Source organism: Aotus nancymaae, unplaced genomic scaffold, assembly GCF_030222135.1.
Source record: "Aotus nancymaae isolate 86718 unplaced genomic scaffold, 86718_ANA_hifiasm-v0.15.2.pri h1tg000018l, whole genome shotgun sequence".
Taxonomy (NCBI): domain Eukaryota; kingdom Metazoa; phylum Chordata; class Mammalia; order Primates; family Aotidae; genus Aotus; species Aotus nancymaae.
Window position 1 is genome coordinate 13,386,071 of NW_026988430.1, and position 23,496 is coordinate 13,409,566.

General features: G+C 49.1%; 1 protein-coding gene across 3 annotated transcripts in view; it reads right to left on the bottom strand.

Annotated features, from left to right (window-relative positions):
• ARHGAP44 (Rho GTPase activating protein 44) overlaps positions 1–23,496 on the bottom strand; it is a 203,132-nt gene that overhangs the window by 1,674 nt on the left and 177,962 nt on the right. Inside the window, exons 17-20 of one of the 3 annotated variants that reach the window (XM_064378288.1) lie at positions 17,718–17,735; positions 16,714–16,935; positions 10,793–10,956; positions 5,513–5,890 (exon numbers count right to left, since the gene is read on the bottom strand). In XM_064378288.1, coding sequence (XP_064234358.1) covers positions 5,513–5,890; positions 10,793–10,956; positions 16,714–16,935; positions 17,718–17,735 — 782 coding nt within the window. Of the gene's footprint in view, positions 1–2,586; positions 2,639–5,512; positions 5,891–10,792; positions 10,957–16,713; positions 16,936–17,717; positions 17,736–23,496 lie in introns of all 3 variants that reach the window. The other 2 variants (XM_064378287.1, XM_064378286.1) reach the window with 2 other exon arrangements.

Here is a 23,496-nt window from a genome sequence, read left to right on the forward strand (position 1 = left end):
TGTCCCTGACTGCAGGAAAACCGCCACCTCTGGTTACATCCTTATTAGGAGCATTAAAATATCATTTTTTTCCCGGCAAGATGATCAGGAGAAATGTACTTGAAATTAATAGCTCAGTGTCTGGACATCTGTAAGTCAGCAAAGACGACAGAAGTCCTCAGCCTGGCAGCTGAGTGAACACAAAGCCTGTTTGCCACACCACGTTAAAAATGGCCTTGCTGCTGTAGCCACTGCCCTGGGGGGACGCTGACAAGGCTAAGCTTGCTGACTCCTGTGGCATGTGCTACACGGAGAATCACAGATCCCTGGGTTCCTTACTCTCGTCATGTGCCTCTTTTGATCCACTTTCAGCCTCCACTGTCCTGTCCTTTGCCTGCTTCTTTTTTTGTTTTTTTTTGAGACTGAGTTTCGCTCTTGTCACCCAGGCTGGAGTTTAATGGTGCAATCTCGGCTCATTGCAACCTCCACCTCCCGGGTTCAAGCGATTCTTCTGCCTCAGCCTCCTGAGTAGCTGGGATTATGGGCGTGTACCACCACACCTGGCTTTTTTATTATTAATTTTTTATTTTTAGTAGAGATGGGGTTTTACCATGTTGGCTAGGCTGACCTCAGGTGAATCACCCACCTCAGCCTCCCAAAGTGTTTGGATTACAGGCATGAGCCACCATGCCCAGCCTGCCTGCTTAGTTGCTGGCCCTCACTTAGCCTTGGGAGACCGGGAGCAGCACTCCAGGAGGCAGAGGAAGGGAACAATGTTCAGACTGAGGAATACCATACTGAGTGTACAGACATACATTTGGACACTGTCCTGAAAGACATCATACAAACACGGAAGCTCTGGGACAAAGGTCCTCCCTTGCCCCACCCCCTAGGCAGTCCTCATGTCCTTCTGGTCTTTGTTTCACTGCCTGATGGAGAAGCAGAGATTTGGGAGGTGGGGGCTAGAGGAACAGCCAGTGCCACTGAAGCAGTGCCCTTCCCCCATTGCCTGGGTCATCTGCCTGCACAGGTGTGATGCTGAGTGGCCCGGGGCCCACCTCACTGTACAGGGTTCACTATCAGGTAAGAGCACAAGTTCCCCTGCTTAGATTAAAAATCCCAAATGTGTCTAGCAGGCAGAACGTGACCTTGGACAAGTTTCCCGCCTTCCCTGTGCCTCAGCAGTCAAATGGGAATAGTACAGGGAGGTGATGAGTTTAGATGGGCCCAGAACAGGCACTAGTGCAAGTTATACTCTTATCCTTGCTGCGACCTTAAAGAGACCCCCAAGGGAGAAGAGTCACCAAACGAGGGAATGGGATTCAGGGGCAGAAGCCCTCATCAGCATTCCTGGGAAAAGGGACTTGGTGGCTGCCTGTTTCCAGGCCACACTGGAAGCACCTGGCAGATGCTGTCTGTGAGCACCAGATACCCTGGTGCCTCTCGCCAGTCTCTGCAGGACCACGGGCCAAGTTGGGGCAAAGTCCTGGCTTACTCCAGCCACCCCTACTTACAGAGGCAAATACACCTAAGTCCCGCTGGCTTCCTTCACATCCCTCCCTCAGTTATGGTTTGAGCATTTACTCTTTAGAGGAGGAGGAGACCAACAGATACTGATAGAAATGCTCCCCCAAATTTTATTGAGTTGGACAGAAAGGATCTGTCTGGCATATCCGCTGGGGATGAGGGAGAAGGGGAGCAGGATGGGCGCTGATATGGATTCTTCAAGATTTACCAGCAATCTTAGCCCAGAGGATGCCAGACATTAGGATCTAAGTCTAGGAGGGGATATCTGCTGGTACAAACTCAGGGCCACAGAAAATGGGGTCTAGGCTGCGGTGTGGACCTTGTGCTGGGCTGCACCAGGTATGGCCTCTCCTTGGGATGGCTTCCTTTTTTTTTTTTTTATTTTTGAGACAGAGTCTCATTCTGTGGCCCAGGCTGGAGTGCAGTGGCTGGATCTCAGCTCACTGCAACCTCTGCTTCTGGGTCCCTGCAGTTCTCTGCCTCAGCCTCCCGAGTAGCTGGGATTACAGGCACCCGGCACCACACCTGGCTAATTTTTTGTATTTTTAGTAGAAACGAGGTTTCACCATCTTGACCAGACTGGTCTTGAACTGACCTCGTGATCCACCTGCCTCGGCCTCCCAAAGTGCTGGGGTTAAGGGCGTGAGCCACCGCAACCGGCCCAGGGCACCTTCCTAAACGAAGGTGAGCAGGTGCACGTCCCCCAGGACGCTGGGCACAAGCGCCTTCCGCACAAAAGTCTCATACAAAGAACAGATCTGTTACCACTCCACGGTCTAAACCTGAGGGAGAGCGGAGGAGAAGGAACTGCAGACATGATTCTAGTGAAAGAGAAGTGGGGAAAGGGGCTGGCTGGGTTCTCCCCCAGCTCCTCCTAATGAAAAGAAAGAGGCCAGGAATCCCCCAAAGCCAAATAAGCTCATGGATCAACTCATCCTTGCTGAGGCTGGGGAAGGCTGGAGAGTGAGGCAGCCATGCAGATGGTCTGAGCCACATGCAGAGAGGAGGAGCGGAGGGGAGGAGCGGGCAGCTGGCCTGGCTAGCTAGCAGGGTGGAGGGGCGCGGCCGGGGCCAGCTTACCCTGAAAATCCCCCTCACACGTATCCAAAACTGCGCCACTCATGTCACACAGCTGCAAGAACACAATGATAGGATTCGGAGAAAGGAATCAACACGACAAAACATGAACGTCACAAAAAAAAAAAAAAAATGCCAATATCACAGTCCCGAGTGGGCCACACCAAACCATGATGGATTCTACACTGGCTCAGAGACCTGAATGTACAAGACAAAACAACAGTCTGCTGCCAAAAGAACATGAAAACAGGGTCTGCATGGGGTGAGGGACATTATGAATCTTGAAGGTCAGGTCACGAGTTTTTTTTGTTTGTTTTTTGAGACAGAGTCTTGCTCTGTTGCCCAGGCTGGAGTGCAGTGGCTCGATCTTGGCTCACTACAACCCCCGCCTCCCAGGTTCAAGCAATTCTCCTGCCTCAGCCTCCTGAGTAGTTGGGACTGCAGGCACGTCCTACCACACCCAGCTAATTTTTGTATATTTTGTAGAGCTGGGGTTTCACCATGTTGGCCAGCATGGTCTCGATCTTTTGAACTTGTGATCCACCCCCCTCAGCCTCCCAAAGTGCTGGGATTACAGGCTTGAGCCACTGCGCCCGGCCAGGGCAGGAATTCTTAAACTTGTCAGATGGAACAGGAACCACTCCACTTATAGCACTTCGGGGGCACTGCCCTCCCAGGTCTCTGTTGCCACTTTTTTGTTCCCCAATTTCTCCTCTCCTTCTGTTTCACAAGTGGTATCTTCTGCTCATTTTTTTTTTTTTTTTTTTTTTTTTTGAGATGGAGTCTTGCTCTGTTACCCAGGCTGGAGTGCAGTGGCAGGATCTTGGCTCACTGCAACCTCCACCTCCCCCGGGTTCAAACAATTCTGCCTCAGCCTCTCAAGTAGCTGGGACCACAGGTGCCTGCCACGACACCCGGCTAATTTTTTTTTTTTGTATTTGTAGTGGAGACAGGCTGGTGTTAGCCAGGCTGGTCTCAATCTCCTGACCTCGTGATCCGCCTGCCTCAGCCTCCCAAAGTGCTGGGATTACAGGTGTGAGCCACCGTCCGGCCCATCTTCTGCTCATTCTATTGCTTATGTATTGACACCACCTATGTCCCTTCCCTGGGGTGGCTGGAAGAGTCAGCAGGTGTGACACGTTGGGAGGAGCAGCCCTGGAGAACTGGCTCCAGTGACCTTCAGCTCCTCTGCAGATGTGACCTTCCCGGGGCGGGGGGGACAGCAAACCTGTCCCCTTCCATCATCATAGGCTCCTTCAGGAGGTAATGCCTCACCACCAAGACCCACCAAGATAGGAGTGGTGCTCACTGTCATTTTCCAGGGAGAAATTTGCCTAATTTTTAGTAAGCCTCAGGGTAGATGACAGCAGCTGTACATTCAACATTAATCACATCCAAAAATAAAGAAGCTGAATCACCAGATGGCTCTTTCCCGTAATGTTTAAATCTGACCCAGCACAAACACTTGCAAATTGGACTAGCCTTTTCTAAGGCAGTACGGAGCTGAACCCCATGGGGTCACCGCTTCCATCTACTCAAGGAAGAAATAAATCACTCTTTTGGAGAAGAATGCAGAGGGAAAAGTGCAATATCCATGAAAAGTCCCAGCGGGCACCCTAGGACAGCATTGTTCTTTGAAATGGGTGAGTGGGTGTGTGTGGGGTGTGTGATGTGTGGTATGTGTGTGTGTTACAACCCAAGCTGCCTCACCTTCTGCTACTCGGGACACTAAACACACATATGCTCCAGCTCACCACCATGCAGTAAAGTGGATTGGCTCGAGCCCAAGACACAGCTCAACCCTATGCCTGTCTCCCTGAACAAGGAAAATGCTCAAATGACTTTAGCAGCCACTGCAAATATGCCCCTGACTTTATAATCTCATGTGGTTGAAGTGTGTGGGGGATGTTTCTTCTAGCCAGTGAATGGTTTTGGCTAAATGTGGTGTGTTTGTGATTTCGTGCTTACACAAGTTTTTTTCTGGGAGAAGAGAGCTCCATCTTTGTTTCTAAATTTAAATTAAAACTAAATTAAGTTGTGGGTTTGTCCAATCAGTTCCTCAAGGAATTGGCCAGGGAGAGGAGTCTGGGGGAGGGGAAAAGGAGACGTGCTTCTTTTCTGAAATTCACCCCTCTCTAACAATCTATCTAGAAGTATGTTTTTCTAGGAAGGCTTATTTTACTAATAGAGAAAAACATCTTTGGTTCTTAGCTCGTTCTCCAGATAAGCATTTATACCTGTCAGTTGCTTGGGCTCTATCTAGGGAATACCCGAGTTTTGATGCTGATTTGTGATCATAACCAGCTTCCAGCCTCTCCTGAGGCCCCACTCCAAATGACTCAGTATCTTCAACCCCACCATTAACAGCAAAAACAGAACCCCAGGCTGGGAGGCTTAGACCAAGAGAGATCCCATAAGAAGCCCCTGTGTGGGACACCTGGATTCCAGGGTTGCTTTGCATCAGTGGGCTTTTTTTTTTAGATGAGGTCTTGCTCTTGTTGCCCAGGCTGGAGTGCAATGGCGCCATCTCGGCTCACCACAGCCTCCGCCTCCCAGGTTCAAGCGATTCTCCAGCCTCAGCCTCCCAAGTAGTTGGGATTACAGGCATGTGCCACCATGCCTGGCTAATTTTTTGTATTTTAGTAAAGACTGGGTTTCTCCAGGCTGGTCAGGCTGGTCTCAAACTCAGGACCTCAGGTGATCCACCCACCTCAGCCTCTCAAAGTGCTGGGACTACAGGCGTGAGCCACCACGCCCAGCCAGCACTGGTGGGCTTCTGAGGAGATCTTATGAGCTACCCCTGGTGCCAGCCCAGTCACCTGAAAGCACACAGGAATTTGTTCCCTGGCAGTGACATTAACACCCCTCCCAGAGGCACATTTCACTAAGGTTCATAAAGTAAAGGTGAAGGAGCCTGTGGCTTGCTTACCTGTAGACATGCTTTCCCCAGGGGGCATGCCATCTAGCATGGGGGGCTCCGTGGACTGTGGACTAGAGGCCGAGAGGTTTACTGTGGGAGGCTGAGGAGGAGGCAGAGTAGGTCTCTGTCGGGGCTTAGGAGTGGGCCGAGATTTGGTCAAAGTGCTTGTAAAGACAGAAGGAGAGGCCAGGGGAGGAGCAGCAGCTGGAGAGAGCTGGCCCGAGGCCAAGGAGTACCCCTGAGGATAGCTCAGTCCATAGGGTGACGGGGTGCTCGGCGGGGTGGGGGAAAGGCTGACTGGGGACGGCTGGCCAGCAGACTGGTCTGCCACAGCCCCTGGCTGGCCAAAGGGGACCTTGGGTGGAATTGGTGCCAGCTTCTTTGAAACTGAAAGAGAAAACACAACACAACAACAAACACAAAGTTGTTAAATAAAGCCATTGTGGGGCCTGTTCACACACACTTCAGCGTCCAAAGCTGTCCCCACCTCCTGCCCCTAGCACCCACCCACCCACACCTCCCTGCCCTGCCCCCCAGCCTCTTGCCCACATGGAGAGCAGCCAATACAATTTTCTTTCTTGCTTTCCTTTTTTTTTTTTTTTTTTTTTTTTTTGAGACGGAGTTTCACTCTTGTTACCCAGGCTGGAGTGCAATGGCATGATCTCACCTCACCACAACCTCCACCTCCTGGGGTTCAAGCGATTCTCCTGCCTCAGCCTCCCGAGTAGCTGGGATTACAGGCATGCGCTACCGCAACCAGCTAATTTTGTATTTTTAGTAGAGATGGGCTTTCTCCATGTTGGGCAGGCTGGTCTCGAACTCCTCACCTCAGGTTATCCACCCGCCTCGGCCTCCCACAGTGTTGGGATTACAGGTGTGAGCCACCGCGCCCGGCTCCAGTACAATGTTTAAAAATTAACCTAGAACTGCAAGTCTTCCTATCTTCCCATCTGTTAACTAATTTCTCCTCCTCTTTTCTGGATTTCTGCCCTGATCTACACATGTACACCCAGCCAAACTAGAGAACAAATTTCCCATCCACAGGAGTGGGCTGCTTTCCCAGTGGTGAGAGGTATCGCTGCTCCACTCTGAGCAAGAGTGAGTCAGTGGGGCGGGGTCCAGCAGAGGATGACTGTAGTTCCATTTGCTGTAATGGACAGAGGAGCCCTGACCCGGGGGCAGGTCCTCGGGATGGAAAACTGACTTTTGGCTGAACCTGCCCAATGGTTTCCAGCTCCCCTAACAGTGATATGTGATCAAATCCTCCGGCCACAGAACCCCTGTTCCTCCACCACTTTATATTCTGTGCCTCAATCCAGCATCCTTGCTGCTGAGGCTTTCCTCTCATTCATTTATCTTTGGAGAATTGTACCCTCCAGTCTAAGCATGTATATAGATCGACTGCAGTTTTCAAAGCACATCATTGCCCTGACCTCCTTTGCCTTACCTTCATTTCCCTTTACCCAATCACCCTATAGGATGACAAATTCATTATACCTTTAACTGAAACTGAATTGGTAAAGACAAAAAATTCAAACATCCAGGAGATGCTTGATGGGCAAAAAATATCTTGAGAGAGTGATCACTTAGACTTAAGTGAGGACTGGCTGTGTGTGGGTCTGATTCTAAAAGAAATTATCTTATAAGTCCTCAGGGAGGGGTCAGAAACTCTTCTTTCACCCCACTCCACCCCCACTCCCTCCAGGGAACAAAGTCTGTTAGGAGGACAGCGCATGTATTCTCCAGGTGCGGTCAGTCTGCAGTGTGGACAGAAGAACATGCCCTGGCCGGGCTTGGTGACTCACGCCTATAATCCCAGCACTCTGGGAGGCTGAGGTGGGTGGATCACGAGGTCAGGAGATCGAGACCAGCCTGGCCAAGACGGTGAAACCCTGTCTCTACTAAAAATACAAAAAAATTAGCCCAGTGGAGTGGCAGGCGCCTGTAATCCCAGCTACTCGGGAGGCTGAGGCAGGAGAATCACTTGAACCCGGGAGGTGGAGGTTGCAGTGACCCAAGATTGCACTATTGAACTCCAGTCTATGCAACAGAGCAAGACTTCATCTCAAAAAAAAAAAGAAAAAGAAAAAGAAAAAAGGACATGCCCTTCAAAATCCTACCAACTTGGGCTTAAATTTCCTTTTTTTTTTTTTTTTTGAGATGGAGTTTCGCTCTTGTTACCCAGGCTGGAGTGCAATGGCGTGATCTCGGCTCACCGCAACCTCCGCCTCCTGGGTTCAGGCAATTCTCCTGCCTCAGCCTCCCAAGTAGCTGGGATTACAGGCACGCGCCACCGTGCCCAGCTAATTTTTTGTATTTTTAGTAGAGACGGGGTTTCACCGTGTTGACCAGGATGATCTTGATCTCTTGACCTTGTGATCCACCCGCCTCGGCCTCCCAAAGTGCTGGGATTACAGGCGTGAGCCACCACACCCAGCCTGGGCTTAAATTTCTATCCTGCCACTTACCTGCCCTATTCCCTGAGTCAACTTATTCAAACATCTTCTATGCAATCGGAGGAATAAGATTTTCTCTGCAGCAGTGTAATAATTAAATGAGATCATGCATGTCAAGTACCGCCTAATCATGACATAATAAAACCACTTAACTTTCCAATTTCACTTTTCAACCCGACTTCCTGAGTACAGGGAAAGTGTTTCCAGCAGCTGCTACTGTAGCTCATGACAGCCACATGGTCATGGGTGACAGATGGAGGGGTACCCCTGGATGAGAAGCAGGTGGAGACCCTAGGTATCAGTATTTGTGCATGCCTTCTCATGAAGGAGCTGGGGGAGGGAGGATGCATCACCATGTCTGTGATGACATTTACCACTTCCAGTGGTGATAGGAATAGGATGTGAAATTGTAGGCACGTTGTCAAAAGACTGAGGTGTTAAAAAAAAAAAAAAAAGACTAGCTAAGTATGCCATCTGTGGGCATGATGGGGAGTAGAGAAGAAATTTATACTTTCAATAGGTGGGTTCGGGCCACTGAAGGTCACTTGGGAAAGGGACCTGAGTCACTCTAGGCCATATTGCCTGCATATGTCCAATGTGCTGCAAAAACTAAAAAGGTCAACCTGTCACTGGCATTAGGAGGCTGGTTGGCTGCTACAGCAACCCTGGCCCTCCCACTGGGCAAGGTAATGACTTAGCCATCACCCCTGTATTGCAGTGCTGTGGGGTAAGTTAAAGGACTCTTTTTTTCTTTTTAATTTCTTTCTTTTTTTTGTTTTTGAGATGGAGTTTTGCTCTTGTTGCCCAGGCTGGAGTGCAATGGCGTGATCTCAGCTCATCGCAACCTCTACCTCCCGGTTTCAAGTGATTCTCCTGCCTCAGCCTCCTGAGTATCTGGGCTTACAGGCATGCGCCACCACACCTGGCTAATTTTGTATTTTCTTTTTTAGTAGAGACGGTGTTTCTCCATGTTGGTCAGGCTGGTCTCGTCACTCCTCAGGTGATCTGCCTAACTTGGCCTCCCAAAGTGCTGGGATTACAAGTGGGAGCCACTGCACCTGGCCTTTTTTTTTGAGACAGAGTTTCGCTTTGCTGCCCAGGCTGGAGTGCAGTGGCACAATCTTGGCTCACTGCAACCTCTGCCTCCCAGGTTCAAGCAATTCTCATGCCTCAGCCTTCTAAGCAGCTGGGATTATAGGCACCCGCCACCATGCCCAGCTGATTTTTTGATTTTAATAGAGATGGGGTTTCACCATGTTTTCCAGGCTGGTCTTGAACTCCTGAGCTCAGGCAATCTACCCGCCTCAGCCTCCCAAAGTGCTAGGATTATAGGTGTGAGCCACTGGGCCTGGCTAGTTAAAGCGCTCTTCAAAATGAAGACGTGCCCAAGAATATGGCATCTAGACTAAGTAGAAAGCAGTGGTGCTGGAGAAATGCTCTGAAATGCTGAAATCTCGCCCCCACCACTTTGGCCCAACTTCGATTCAACCTTCACGATGTCTTCTTCTGGGTCACCCATCCTAACTCCTGGGTCTGGAAATCATGCCCCCAGGTGTCCTCACAGTACCCTGAGTGTCACCTTTGCATTATCGTTGCCTTCCTTTCTGGAAAGCATAGCGCTCTGCCCATAGCAGGGCTTAGTAAATTTGTATAGAATGCAGAAGGAATGAGTGGAGATCAAATAAGATCCACAGGCTTGTTGAGGGCAGAGGAAGAGAATGAAACTGCCACTGACGATTGGAGCTAAGAGGGCTGGAAAAGGTCCTGTCATGAAGGCACTCGTGGATGAGCTAAACCTGGCCCTATTCCACAAATCCCAGAGTTAAAGCTGCTACTAGACATGCGAGTGGCCTGAATTTGGAACACATGCAACGATGTATTATTTTAGACGAGTGAAAACTGCGAAGAGATGACACAGGTAAGAACAAACCAAAAAGGTTCAGATCAGTACAGCGCCTCATTTATGAAATGTCACCACGGAGCATACCTTTAGCTTTTGGGAGTGATTATCTGAAGAGACAGTAATAACGGGGCAGTGTAGCTATTCTCAGGCCTTCCAAAGCAGAAGTATTCAGCATTGAGACTAGTTTTTGTTTTTTTTTTTTTTTTTTTTTTTTTTTTGAGACAGAGTCTCCAGAGTCTCACTCTGTCAGCAGCAGGCTGGCGAGATCTCAGCTCATTGCAATCGCTGCCTCCTGGGTTCAAGTGTTTTTCCTGCCTCAGCCTCCCGAGTAGCTGGGACTAGAGGGGCACGCCACTGTGCCCAGCTAATTTTTTTATTTTTAGTAGAGACAAGGTTTCACCATGTTGGCCAGGATGGTCTCGATCTCCTGACCTCGTGATCCACCTGCCTTGGTCTCCCAGAGCCACGGTGCCCGACTGAGACTCAGGTATTACAGAAGCTATCCTGAGTCCCTCTTGTCACCCTGTACAAGTGATCCAGGGGTAGGCAGCTGTGTAAGGCTGGCTTGCGGGGAAGGAGGCTCCTGTAGATGACCCTATACAGCTTTTCAAATGACAGAGGTAGAATCTGGCAGGTCTCTGGAAAACACATGTCATTGTGGACAATAATTTTTGCCCTGGTGGAATCATTTGGTGTATGGGAAGCACTGTCCTCTCTATGCCCCTAACGAGCCCACCTGTCAAATGAATAAACTGAGGAATCGTACAGAAATGATCCCTTTTAACTTTCAAAGCTCGAATGACCAGATAGGAATTATTCACTAAACCACATGGTTTCTCAATATCCAAGTGAATTGAGGAAAACAAGTCTTCTGGGAATGTAAACACCACCTCTGGTCTGAGACCAAGGCGAAGGGAAGCAGGGCCATACCTTTCCGGAGGGTGTGAGGACTCTGGTCTGCAGGCAACTGGCTGGGGCTGGGGCTGGCACCCGGCTGAGGCCCTGGTTGCGTCCCTGCACAGGTTGTCCCTTGGCTGGAGCCTGGACTTCCTTTCTGTGCAGACCCTGGAGAAAGTTCCTTGCTTTTTGATGCACTGAAACACAAGCACACAAGACAAAAGAGAAGCCCCGAACTCAGTGAGCTGCGGCACCAGCCTCGCTGATGGCCACCCTGTGTGTTCTTCTGGGCCCTGTGCAAGTCTGTCCCAGCTCTGGTCTGTCTTGGTCCTATCCTAAAGCCTTGCAGATGTCCCATGAGGAGACTGTCCTTCCTGTAGCTCCGACAGCCTGGGTTCTATCCCCATCTCTGTGGCACTTGGCATTCACTGTCAATGCCCTTTTCATGACTCTTCCCTCCTCTTCTCAAGGAGACCGTGAGCAATGTGAAGACAGGGGCCTGAGCACCTCCACTGTATCCTGCCATCAACCCAGGAATTCTAGAATATTCTCAAACTCGAACACCAAAGTGTTTTTCCTACTACAGCCAAGAGGACTTCTTAGGGCCACTGTGCCCAATAAGTGTTGATGGCACGGACTCCCGCCGCCAAGCTTGTGGCCCAGCTCTCCAGCTGTTTGCCCTGAGCCTTCAGCGCACCCCTAAGCAGGAGGAATTCTAGGACTCATTCTCAAATTCAATACCCATTCCAGCAGAGGTGAGGGTGGACAGAGACCCAGGCCATGCCCTTAACTGTGGGCCAGTTTGAGTCCCAGTCCCAGGCTTAGAGAGAGAGGTGAAGGTCACTGGCAGAGCCTCTGGCCTCTCGAATTGACAACAGGACACCCTAGGTCACCAGGTCCTGAAGAGGATTCATCGTGACTGCAAGGCCATTCCTCAGCCTTCTCCTAAGGATGAAGCACACATTAGAAGACACCTGACTCCACACCACAGACCAGGGATTTGCCATCCCGACACGCTGATAGTAGATATTACTAATTGATCTCCATTATTCTCCCACAGCATTCTCATTCCTCTTCAAGAAAATACTCCAGATGGCCTCTAATGAGTCAGGGGAGATGCGCCAGAGCTGGGAGCTATCTGTCATCCCTGCCAGAACCTACCTGGATTCTGATGCCCATACGTGGGGCATGAAGAGTCTGGGAACTGAAATTCTCTGCAATGGCTGTTTCTATCCCACAAAAGCAGGCACAGCCTGGTCCAGGCGAGATGGCTTACGCCTGTAATCCCAGCACTCTGGGGGGGGCGAGGAGGGTGGGTCACCTGAAGTCAGGAGTTTGAGACCAACCAGCCTGGCCAACCTGGTGAAACCCTGTCTCCACTAACAATACAAAAATCAGCCGGGTGTGGCAGCACATGCCTGTAATCCCAGCTACTTGGGAGGCTGAGGCAGGAGAATCCCTTGAACCCAGGAGATGGAGATTGTAGTGAGCTGAGATCGCAGCACTGCACTCCAGCCTAGGCAATGGAGTAAGATCTGTCTCAAAAAAAAAAAAAAAAAAAGGAAAGAAAAGAAAAGAAAGAGAAAGAAGAAAAAAAAAAAGGCAGGCACGTCCTATTTCTTTCCTAAACTGATCTAGAAACTCCAAGTGTTAATTTGGAGAAAATTCCAACAGAAACACAGCACTCTTGTCCGCTGAGGTGAGAAAGACTGGGAGCAGGGAGCTGGGCCAGAGAAGCTGATGGTGTCAAAGCACAGGCTGCTTTCCTCATGCAAAGGAAAAAGGAAAGACCACATTCAATGTGGAGACACATTCTCTCCCTTCTGGGATGAGTCTTACACACTATACCTATTCCCCAAGGGGCAAAGACCATTTTATTCAGAGGAACCAAAAGAGCAGTAATTCCTGTCTCTATTCTGTTAATGAAAAATGAACACAGAAACAGAAAATCCTTGCCTCACTTAGGCTGGACAAGGAGTTGTCTTTGATTCATCGTCAAGATCAAGGTTACCAGGTATCCAGGCATCAATGCCAAATATCTACCTACCCTTCCCTCCATCTCTGCCACTATCAAGAGGAAGGCCAATCAACCAAGCAAAAAAAAATGTCATAACCAGCAAACCAAAAAAACGGCTTCTTGTGAGTGGGTAGACTCTTCTGCCTTCCTTTGGACACACATCTATCCAAGGAATCTAGGAACGAGTTCTTTATTCTGTCTTGCTCTGTCACCAGGCTGGAGAGCAGTAGCATGATCTCCGCTCATTGCAATCTCCATCTTCCAGGTTCAAGCAATTCTCCTGCCTCAGCCTTCTGAGTAGCTGGAATTACATGTGCATGCCACTGCACCCAGCTAGCTTTTGTATTTTTAGTAGAGATGGGGTTTCCCCATGTTGGCCAGGATGGTCTCAATCTCCTGACCTCATGATTCACCTACCTCGGCCTCCCAAAGTGTTGGGATTACAGGCGTGAGCCACAGCGCCTGGCTCGGACACACTTTCTCCAGCACAGAAACAGGTATTTACCTACTTAACTTTGTCCTCTCTCCCCAGCATAGGTGCAGCTGGCCCAATGTGGAGAGGTGGGGTGTAGGGTGGCTATTAGGGACACCACATGAACAAGGCATGCTTAAGGCACGTTTGAGAACAAGTTAGCTCTGAAGATGCATGACTCAGCCCACGAGCTTGGTGCCAAGAGGCAGGAAGCAGAATTTTGGTGTTAACATTCATGCTAAGCAATTGGGCAGGATATGGAGGCAGAGCCTGGCTGGACAGAGCCAGGGAAAGAGGTGAAGGCGGGGCCTGGGGTTGGGGCTGGGAGGGTGGGAACCAGTCAGAGGGAAGGAGGGGCCTGCCATCCTCAGGGGAGGGGGAGCTGGAACAGGAAACCCGCCACTGGAGGGAATATCATCTGGGCTACAAACATCCAGGAAACAGAAACAACAGCACAAACAAAAACAATGGAACACCTGTTTGAACTGGGAGAAATCCATGTGGGGAGAGAAAAAAAAAAGTGGCGTAAAACAAAAAAGAATACGAACATTCAAAGCAAAGTTACGAAACCAGTCAGCCCAGGCAAAGGAGAAGGACATCTGGCCGGAGAGCAACGTGAGTGACCTTTAAAATAGTCTAAACCAGCAGGTGCCAATCCCTGCCCACAAGTGATTCTGCAAGGCCACCCATCCAGAATGTTCCTGGAATGGCTTCAGAGCCTGGGGGAATCCATCTTCAAGGAGCATTTTTTAGTAATATCATTTAGATGCCAAATACCATATGGCACTGAGTTTCCTTTATAAGATGGGAAACTAGGATGAAGCCCATGAATGTCCGAAAAGGAAATGGTCCCAGCCCATCTCTTGTCTGTGTGTCCTCAGCCTCACCTGGCTCCCCACTCTCAGGGTCTGCTTCTCCACTGAACTCACTGTGCCTGCTTCTGCACCTCCCAAGTCCATCTGTGGCCTCGCAAATGCACAACCAGGACCGAGCATCCTCTGAGTTGAAGACATCAACAACAATCCCAGTATACCAAGGGTCAGGTGCCCCCTCCTATGCTCTAAAGACTATACCCCTGTCCCTTTGTCATTTCCTGGTTTCACAGTGAAAATACTTCTTTTTTTTTTTTTTTTTTTTTTGACACAGAGTCTCACTCTGTCATCCAGGCTGGTGTGCAGTGGCGCAATCTCAGCTCACTGCAACCTCTGCCTCCCGGATTCAAGCAATTCTCCTGCCTCAGTCTCCTGAGTAGCTGGGACTACAGACGTGTGCTACCCAGCTAATTTTTGTATTTTTAGTAGAGATGGAGTTTCACCATGTTGGCCAGGCTGGTCTTGAACTCCTTGACCTCAGGTGATCCGCCTGCTTTGGTCTCCCAAAGTGCTTGGATTACAGGTGTGAGCCACCGAGCCTGGCCGTGAAAATACTTTTTACTCATTAAACAAAATAAAACAAAAACATCTGGAAGCCTCTCATGTAAGAGGTTGGTGTGGGTGTTTGTGTTGTGTATGAGGAAGTGTGTCTATGTGTATGCATGTGTGTCTGGAGAAAGATTTGGGTTAGAAGGTTCAGCTTCCCAAAGTCTCCAAAACTTTTCTGGCAGTGGTCACATATGAATGCCATGTCCTCTAACAGAAGACACAGGGGCACCTGATTTCATGTTGCTTTTCTGGTGTTCAAAATTGCTGTTTGAGGAAAGATAGAAACAAACAGCAAAGTTGTTTCATGGTGTAATTCTCACTTCCAGAATCTGCCTCGCCTGATCAGGCCCCTTTCAAGGAAGGGCCAGGTACTGTCTCCTCCCCTGCAGCCCTGGGGGTGCATAGCCAAGTGCTGTCATTATCCGTCAGGGCCTGTTTGATCACTGGAACGTGAACTTTTATTTTATTTATTATTTTTTTGAAATGGAGTCTTGCTCTGTTGCCCAGGCTGGAGTGCAGTGGCACAGTCTCGGCTCACTGCAACCTCCGCCTCCCAGATTCAAGCAATTCTCCTGCCTCAGTCTCCCGAGTGGCTGGGATTACAGGTGCCCACCACCACGCCCGGCTAATTTTTTGTATTTTTAGTAGAGGTGGGGTTTCACTATGTTGGCCAGGCTGCTTTCCAACTCCTGACCTCATGATCCGCCCACCTCGGCCTCCCAAAGTGCTGGGATTACAGGCGTAAGCCACCTGGCCTGGCCTGGAACGTGAACTTTTTAAGGGCAGCAATCATGTTTTTATCTTTAAAAAGAGAAAGTTCTCAGTTAATGTTCACCGAGCTAACCATGGAATGAATTCCTTTTTCCCTCTTCTAAAATAATGGAAATTCAACCATGTGGCAAGCTGCAAAGGTCACCAGGCCCGGTAGGACGGCCACCTCCATGCCTTCCCTGACTTGCACCCATTTTAGTGCCCCCAAAAAAAAAAGAAAGAAAAGAAAAGAAAAAAGGCTGCTATGACTATAAACAGGAGGAGAAACACAGAAATTGTAAACTTCGAAACAGGATAAAGTAGCCCCCTTATCCGTGGTTTTACCTTCTGCAGTTCCAGTTACCTGTGATCAACTGTGGTCCAAAAATAGTGTGCTATTCAACTGTGGGCTTACAGTTGAATAAAGTGTTTTGTGGCTGGGCACGGTGGCTCACACCTGTAATCCCAGCACTTTGGGAGGCTGAGGCAGGTGAATCACTTAAGGTCAGGAGTTTGATACCAGCCTGGCCAACATAGTGAAACCCCATCTCTACTAAAAATACAAAAATTAGCCTGGTGTGGTGGCACTTGCCTGTAATCCCAGCTGCTTGGGAGGCTGAGGCAGTAAAATCACTTGAACCCGGGAGGCGGAGGTTGCAGTGAGTCCAGATGGTGCCACTGCACTCCAGCCTGGGAGACAGAGCAAGACTCCTCCGTCTCAAAAAAAAAAAAAAAAAAAAAAAAAAGTTTTTTGAGAGGCAACACATTCGCATAATTGTATTACAGCATATGGTTATAATTCTTCTATTTTATTACTAGTTATTGCTCATGTCTTACTGTGCCTAATTTGTAAATTAAACTTTATCATAGTATGTGTGTATGAGAAAAAAAAATACAGTATATATAGGGTTGGGTACTATCCACTGTTTCAGGCATCCGCTGGGGGTCTTGGAACGTATCCCCCACGGATATGGGGGGCTACTGTAACGACAAAGACAGAGGAAGGGGAAAACAGAGAGCTGGGAATCCTAAGACTCCTCACCCCGCCTTCGCAAGCTGCCACCTACTGCTTGCTTGCGATGATTTGCTGGGGAAGCCTGGGCTTTGTGTGATAATCCAGGCAGCTGTGGATGACTTACTTGGTGCCAGCGCGATGCAGAAGCCAAAAGTGATGCTTAGAAATGGGGGCGGGGGCGTGGGAAATGACAAAATCCACGAGGTCTCGAGAGCCGCAAACCCAGACACCCCCTGCACCGCACACCAGCCCGCCCGGACGGCAGTGGCCCGCGCTTACCTGGTGCGCTCGGGCCCGGGCTGGAGGCCCAGGCCGGATGGAGAGAGCGCGGGGGCCGCGGGACTGTCCAGGGGCTGCTCCGGCAGCGGTGAAGGCAGGGGCGCAGCCAGCTCGGCGGGCGGGGCGGGAGGCTGCATGGAGGGCGGGGCGCAGGACGCTTTCCGACCGGCCGAGGAGCCTCTTCGAGCCACCCAAGATGTGTCCATGACCCTCACGCCCATGCTGGCGAGGGACACAAAGACACCGCTTACCCACGCGTGACAGATGACAGGTGACAGGCTCCCTCCCCCATCAAGCGGAAACATTCAAGCAGGTCCGCGTTGGGAGAAGAGCAGCGCAGCTTTAGCACCCCGGAGGCCCGGGAAGCGATGCATGGGGGCTGTGCTCCCAGCGCCCTGGCTCCTCCCAGCGGCCGAGACCCAGCCCTGGGCAGCCCAGGCCTGGCAAGAGCGGCCTCGTCACTGAGGCAAGGAGCAGGGCACAGTCGGCAGCGCTGGCGGCCACAAGCTGTGCTTCAACCCCCTGCCAAAGCCCGCTGGCTGAGGATGATGGCCCGGCAAGCTCCCTGGGTGTCAACTGCAAGCCTTCCTCACAGCAGTACGTGGCCCTAACTGGGGCCAGGGGCTCTCAGGCCTCTCAAGTGCAAGATGAAGTGGGAGGGGCAGAGAAGGGGGGAACATGAAATTGACAGCAGGAGACATTTAAATATGCATCCTTCTCTATGTAACTTGGAGTCTAGCCCCAGCTCCACCACTGCTGGGACCCTGGCCAAGTCACACCTCTGCAGGCCACTCCCGCTTGTCTACACAGCAGGGAAGGGGCTGCTTGTGCCTATGGTCCCTCTGGGCTCTGATTCTATTTTAATGATGGGCACACAGCTTCAAAGAAGTCGGCCAAGCAACCAGACGCGGCACATTCACCCTCTGGTGGAGCTCACTACGATGCATGGGTGGCTCAGTTTCAGAGACTGAGCATGGCCTCACAGCTAAAAGAGGATACCATACCTTTGGATTTTCCTAAGGCTGCAGGGACAGAAACATACAGATATTAGTGTCAAGAACTCTAGGCCTTCCTTTGGACATAAAGGTTGTCTTTCATTCTGCAAGGGGTCTCTCTCCACGGTCCAGGGTCTTGGGGTGGGATTTTTATTGTGCTATACAATTATTACAATTTAGTGGGTCTCTCTAAAGTGACTCTTCTATTTGTGTAAGTGAAAGTCATACCCTACCACACACACAAGTAAAGAGAGCAGCTGAAGAGTTGATATTGCTGTGGCATGGGGAAGAAAGAGGCAGAAGGGGAAAAGAAATTGGTAAAAGTAGTCATCTGCTCACTTTTTTTTTTTTTTTTTTTTGAGATGGAGTTTCGCTCTTATCGCCCAGGCTAGAGTGCAATGGCACAATCTCCGTTCACTGCAACCTCCACCTCCTGGGTTCAAGCGATTCCCCTGCCTCAGCCTCCCAAGTAGCTGGGATTACAGGTGCCTGCCACCACGCCCAGCTAATTTTCATAGTTTTAGTAGAGATGGGGTTTCATCATCTTGGCTAGGCTGGTCTCAAACACCTAACCTCAGGTGATCCACCTGCCTCAGCCTTCCAAAGTGCTGGGATTACAGGCATGAGCACCACGCCCGGCCTTATCCACTCACTTCTAAGTTACATAGACTCAGAAGGTGGTTAGTTCCCTTTCCTCTGGTTTAGGAGGCACTGCTGCTGTCATCCTCAGTCAAGGTTTCACTGACTAAGACAAGAGCTCACATTTCTAGTATTAAGGGAGAATGAGGACATTCATGAAAGGAGAAAACATATGCTCCCGGCCAGCATTTGTCTTTATCATATATCTGCACAGCGGGATAGGTGTATGAGGACTATTATGTGCTCACTCTCACCTCCTCCCTACCAAATAAATGGCCACCTATACTAGTCAGATGCACAAAACTATTACACCATGAAATCCTGCTCACCTAGAAAGGTCACATGTACCTTGTAGAGGTGCAGCGAGATTTAAGAACAGAAAAAGTTCAAGTATGAGACTTGGTTTTAGCAGGTGGGATGGTGGGATTTAGGTGCTTTAAGGAGATATGCGGAGTGATGAAACCAAGCACATGCTGGGATGGGGACGCCTTCCTGATGCCCTTCCTTCCTAGGATCACCAGAGACCTTCTCATGTCTAGTGCCATTGCTGGTATCTCTCATCGCCACTGGATGGCTTCAAGGGGGCACCAGGGATGGAGGGAAAGGGGAAGGATGTCTCTTTCCTGGACCCAGTGGTTTCCAAAGTCATCTGGGGTCTGAGAACCTTATATCAATAAACAAACACCTCCTATAGGATATCCAGAAATGCTTTTGGAGGCCACTCGAAACTCTGGGACAGAGTCTAGTTGCATCCCCTGGTATTTAAAGTGGGCTGCAGAGGATCATTCAACGGTGGTCTGCAGGCTTCAGAATGTATCAGGATGAAAAGAACAAAGAGCTTAACATTCCTCCTGTGGAAGGGAACTGATACCACTTAGTTGCAATTGGTGAGGACTATAGGCATGTGAGGTATTTCCCATGGTAACCAGCACAAGGAGCCCTAAAAAATGTAAGTCCCACCCATCTGCTCTTCCTTGCCCAGTTCTCTTCTACTTTAAAAAAGTCTTTCCCAGCCAGGCACAGTAGCTCACACCTGTAATCCCAGCACTTTGAGAGGCTGAGGCGGGAGGATCACGAGGTCAAGAGATAAAGACCATCCCGGCCAACATGGTGAAACCCCGTCTCTACTAAAAAATACAAAAATTAGCTGGGTGTGGTGGCACGCGCACCTGTAGTCCTAGCTACTCAGGAGGCTGAGGCAGGAGAACTGCCTGAACCCAGGATGTGGAGGTTGCAGTGAGCAGAGATTGCGCCAGTGCACACCAGCCTGGCAAGAGAGCAAGACTCTACCTCAAAAAAAAAAGGCTTTTCCACCTCGTGGAAAGGCCTGGGCCAAAGCTTGTGGGGGATGCTTTCTATTTCCCCAACATTACATTCTAGCATCAGTAATCTCAGACACCAGGCTCCTTGGTGATCTTCTGGTTTACTAAGGGAAGGTGTCAACATGGGCATGGGGTAGGTACTAGGTGAGACTTGCTAAATAACACTGGTAAAATTTCGGCAATTGAGAAATATGAGTTGAACATGCTGCTTCTCCCTTTGTAAAGAGGCTACAATGCCATATTTAATCACTACTTTCCCAGCTGAAATGACTTTCTCATACAAGGCAGCATCACATGTTCACTGTGAATTCACATCAAATGTTCACTGACATTTTCAAACAGTAATATAAATCTTTACACAGTAAATCAATCACAAAGGCAGCAGCAATGCTCTTGGAAGCCTAAAAGCGCATTTACCTTCCAAGGCAAGTTGGTATATGTAAATGTTCAAATGTCTAGATAAAACTCAACCTGAAGACAGAAATAATAAAATTGCTCAGTATGTGGCCAAGAAGGGGAAATCTACTCACAGATGGGGATCCAACCAGAAGGTTATAGCAGCAGTTCATAAGCTTCTGTTCATTGTTTTATTGCATAAAGAAACAGCAGCCAGAATCAAGGCACTGCTGCTGTTTCTTAAGACAGGAGCAATACAACAGTAGAATTAATAAAAAATATCTGACTCCAGCAGACATTTCTGCATGGATACCTAAGGCCAGTCTAGATGGCAAAGATTTCCCAAGCCTCTGCTGAAAACAGAACAATCTGGCTTTCAGATCTTTTTATAGTTGAATCAAGGTGAAAGCAAGAAGCCAGGGGCCAGGAAGATTCTCTGTGAAGCAAAGGGCCTAGAAATCAATAAGCAGGACGTCCAAGGCTTCCTTCTGCCTTTTCTGTGCCTCCCGGTGGTAGGAGGTAGGGAGCCTGCAGAATCTGGGGAGTTGAACCTGAGATGATGATCTCCACTTTTTTTTGTTTGTTTTTTTTGTTTTCAGGATCTTGCTCTGTCACCCAGGCTGGGGTGCAGTGGCATGATCATGGCTCACTGCAGCCTCGACTTCCCGGGTTCAGGTGATCCTCCCATCTCAGTCTCCTGAGTAGCTTAGACTACATGCACATGCCACCATGCCTGGCTGATTATCGTAATTTCTTAGAGATGGGTTTCGCCATGTTACCCAGGCTGGACCACTGCTCTTTCTTAGAGTAAGACAACAAGGGGCAGGGAATACAGAGTCGTCACCGCGCATCATTGGGATGCACGGGGACGTGAGTCAGGTGACAAGTCCTCACTTTGGCAAAGTAGTCCCACTGAAGAACTATCTTCCCTGCCTACCAGCACCTTATATTTGCATAGGATTTATCATAATGCACACATGGGTATTTTTCATGAGACTGTATCATGGAACAGGTTCTGGAATGACCCAGGCCTCTAGTCCTAGTTAAACCATTCACTGATGCGGTAGAGCTCTCTCTTCATCTACAGAATGGAGCTAATACTTCCCTTCCTGTTTCCAGCATTTCCATGAAGGTAATTTATCAATTATTGAGTGCTACGATATATTTAGGATGTCCTTGCACCATGACCTGGGGGCAGAAGCTGAGTGGTCATATGATGGGTTGTAGTAGGCTCTAGCTAGCTAAGCCAATGGCATTTTATGGTGTGGACAAGCTGGAGATTCAGAGAATCAGACAATATCTTGATGGAGGGAATATAAAGGCCTAGTAGCTGGCTTATGTGTTTTGGGCGTAACATGGTGACTCCACACCCTCTCTGGCTCAGCACAGTAGGGCTTTGAAAGCAGAGAATTTGGGCTTGAATCCTGGATTTTCCAATGACTAACTCTATAATATGGAGGAATCCTTTACAAAGGGATTATCCTCCGATCATCCTTTGTAAAATGGAATTAATAAGCTTCTCTTCCTTATATTTGTTGTAAAGAGCCAATGAGAAACTGAGGGCATAAAAAAAGGGCATTTCTTAGCCCTTACTAAGAAATCGGTAAGACGTAGTGTCAATGATAATGCTTTGTGCTTACAGGTACCAAGCACATCTGACTTATTTTTTAAAATCTCCTCAGAGAAAGAAATAAAGAGAACCAACACAGTCTAAAATATGTTGATAAAGCGGGGAAAAGGATACTCCACTGCTGAGTCAGGCACAGCCTGACAGAGATGTTAGGAAGACCCCATCTGGCTCATGTCACCTGCGCTTATGGGGTTTCCCATCAGATTTCTTCCTTTCTAAACAGACCCTAAACCTCAACAGATTTTGGAGTGAGTTCTCTGATTGATAGAAATAGAGCAGGGAACAAAAAATGAGGACTGGAGGTTATTATCAGTCCCGTTTACCTACGTTTCTTTTCTTCTTTTTTGAGACAGTCTTGCTCTGTCACTCAGGCTTGACTGCAATGGTGTGATATCAGCTCACTGCAACCTCTGCCTCCCAGGTTCAAGCAATTCTCCTGCCTCAGCCTCCCGAGTAGCTGGGATTACAGGTGCACGCCACCATGCCTGGCTAATTTTCATATTTTAGTAGAGACGGGGTTTCACCATCTTGGCCAGGCTGGTCTCAAACTCCTGACCTCGTGATCCACCCGCCTCGGCCTCCCAAAGTGTTGCGATTACAGGCGTGAGCCACTGCACCTGGCCCATTTCCCTAGGTTTCTTAGTCTGGCAGGGCTCTGGTAAGTAGGATGAGCCAATCTGGGTTTCAGAATAGGGGATGCTAAAAGCCTACTTAAATTATTCCAAGCTTAAGGAACAAACAAGTAAAGTTGGGGAGAGGATCCTTGCAAACCCTTGTAAGTCTCACTGCCCAAACCAGGTCACCGGGGCAGTAAAGGAGGCAGGAATCAGAAGGAACATCTTATCTGAAAGGTTCTTTGGAAAACAAAATACACTAGGGTTCAGGAGACTCGGCCTGGAATCGTGACAGCACTTCCTGCTCACACAGGGGTTTCCATGTTCTGGGGAGCCTCCTGCAACCACCAGCTGTCCTTGGCTGTCAGGATATTTTGTACTTTGTCACTAAGCCCTTGGTGTTTGTATATTTTGTGCTTGCAGAATTAGCTCAATTGCTTACGGTGAGGTGGAGACAGATAAAAACATTCAGGCACCTGAGACGGCAAGGAAAGGGCTTGATCAGGATGCCTCATCAGTGGGAAAGTGGGCCCCGCCATGTTGTCATGTTAAAAACATGAGGATATCACTCAAACATCTGGTTCATGTACTAAGAAGAGCTCACATTTACCATGTGCTGAGCTTTGTTCTAAACACTTCATAAGCAGTATTTCATTTAATGCTCAGAATGACTCAAGTCGGTGCTTACTGTGATTTCCCATTTTGCATATGAAGAAACTGAGGCATTCAGAGTTAAGTAAGCAGGGTTTGAACTCAGACGGGGCCTGATTGCAATGCTGACTTTCCATGTAGGGCTATTTATAGGTTATTCTTTACACACAGTGTAAGCAGGGAGAAGGAAGCAGAAAGAGAAGAGCTATAAGTGGCTCCTTGATGCTAGCAATGAAATGACATGCTTCTTTTAAAGTCTGCAACCTGGTAGACCACACAGGGAAAGGATTAGGCCCAGGACCAGTGGAATGACAGCTCAGGGCTTAAGAGGGAAGCAATGAAGTGATGCATCGGTGAGGAGGTACTCAGCAGTCAACTAGAGCAGCTAAGGGTAAACCAGTGGAAGATGCTGTCTGCTCACTTCTAAGCCCCCTGAACTTAGAAAATGGGTCATTCCTTTTACTTCATGTGAGAAGGTCACTGGTATTGTGATGGGGCAAGCAAGGAAACCTTGTAAGAAAAATGCCTTCACGATC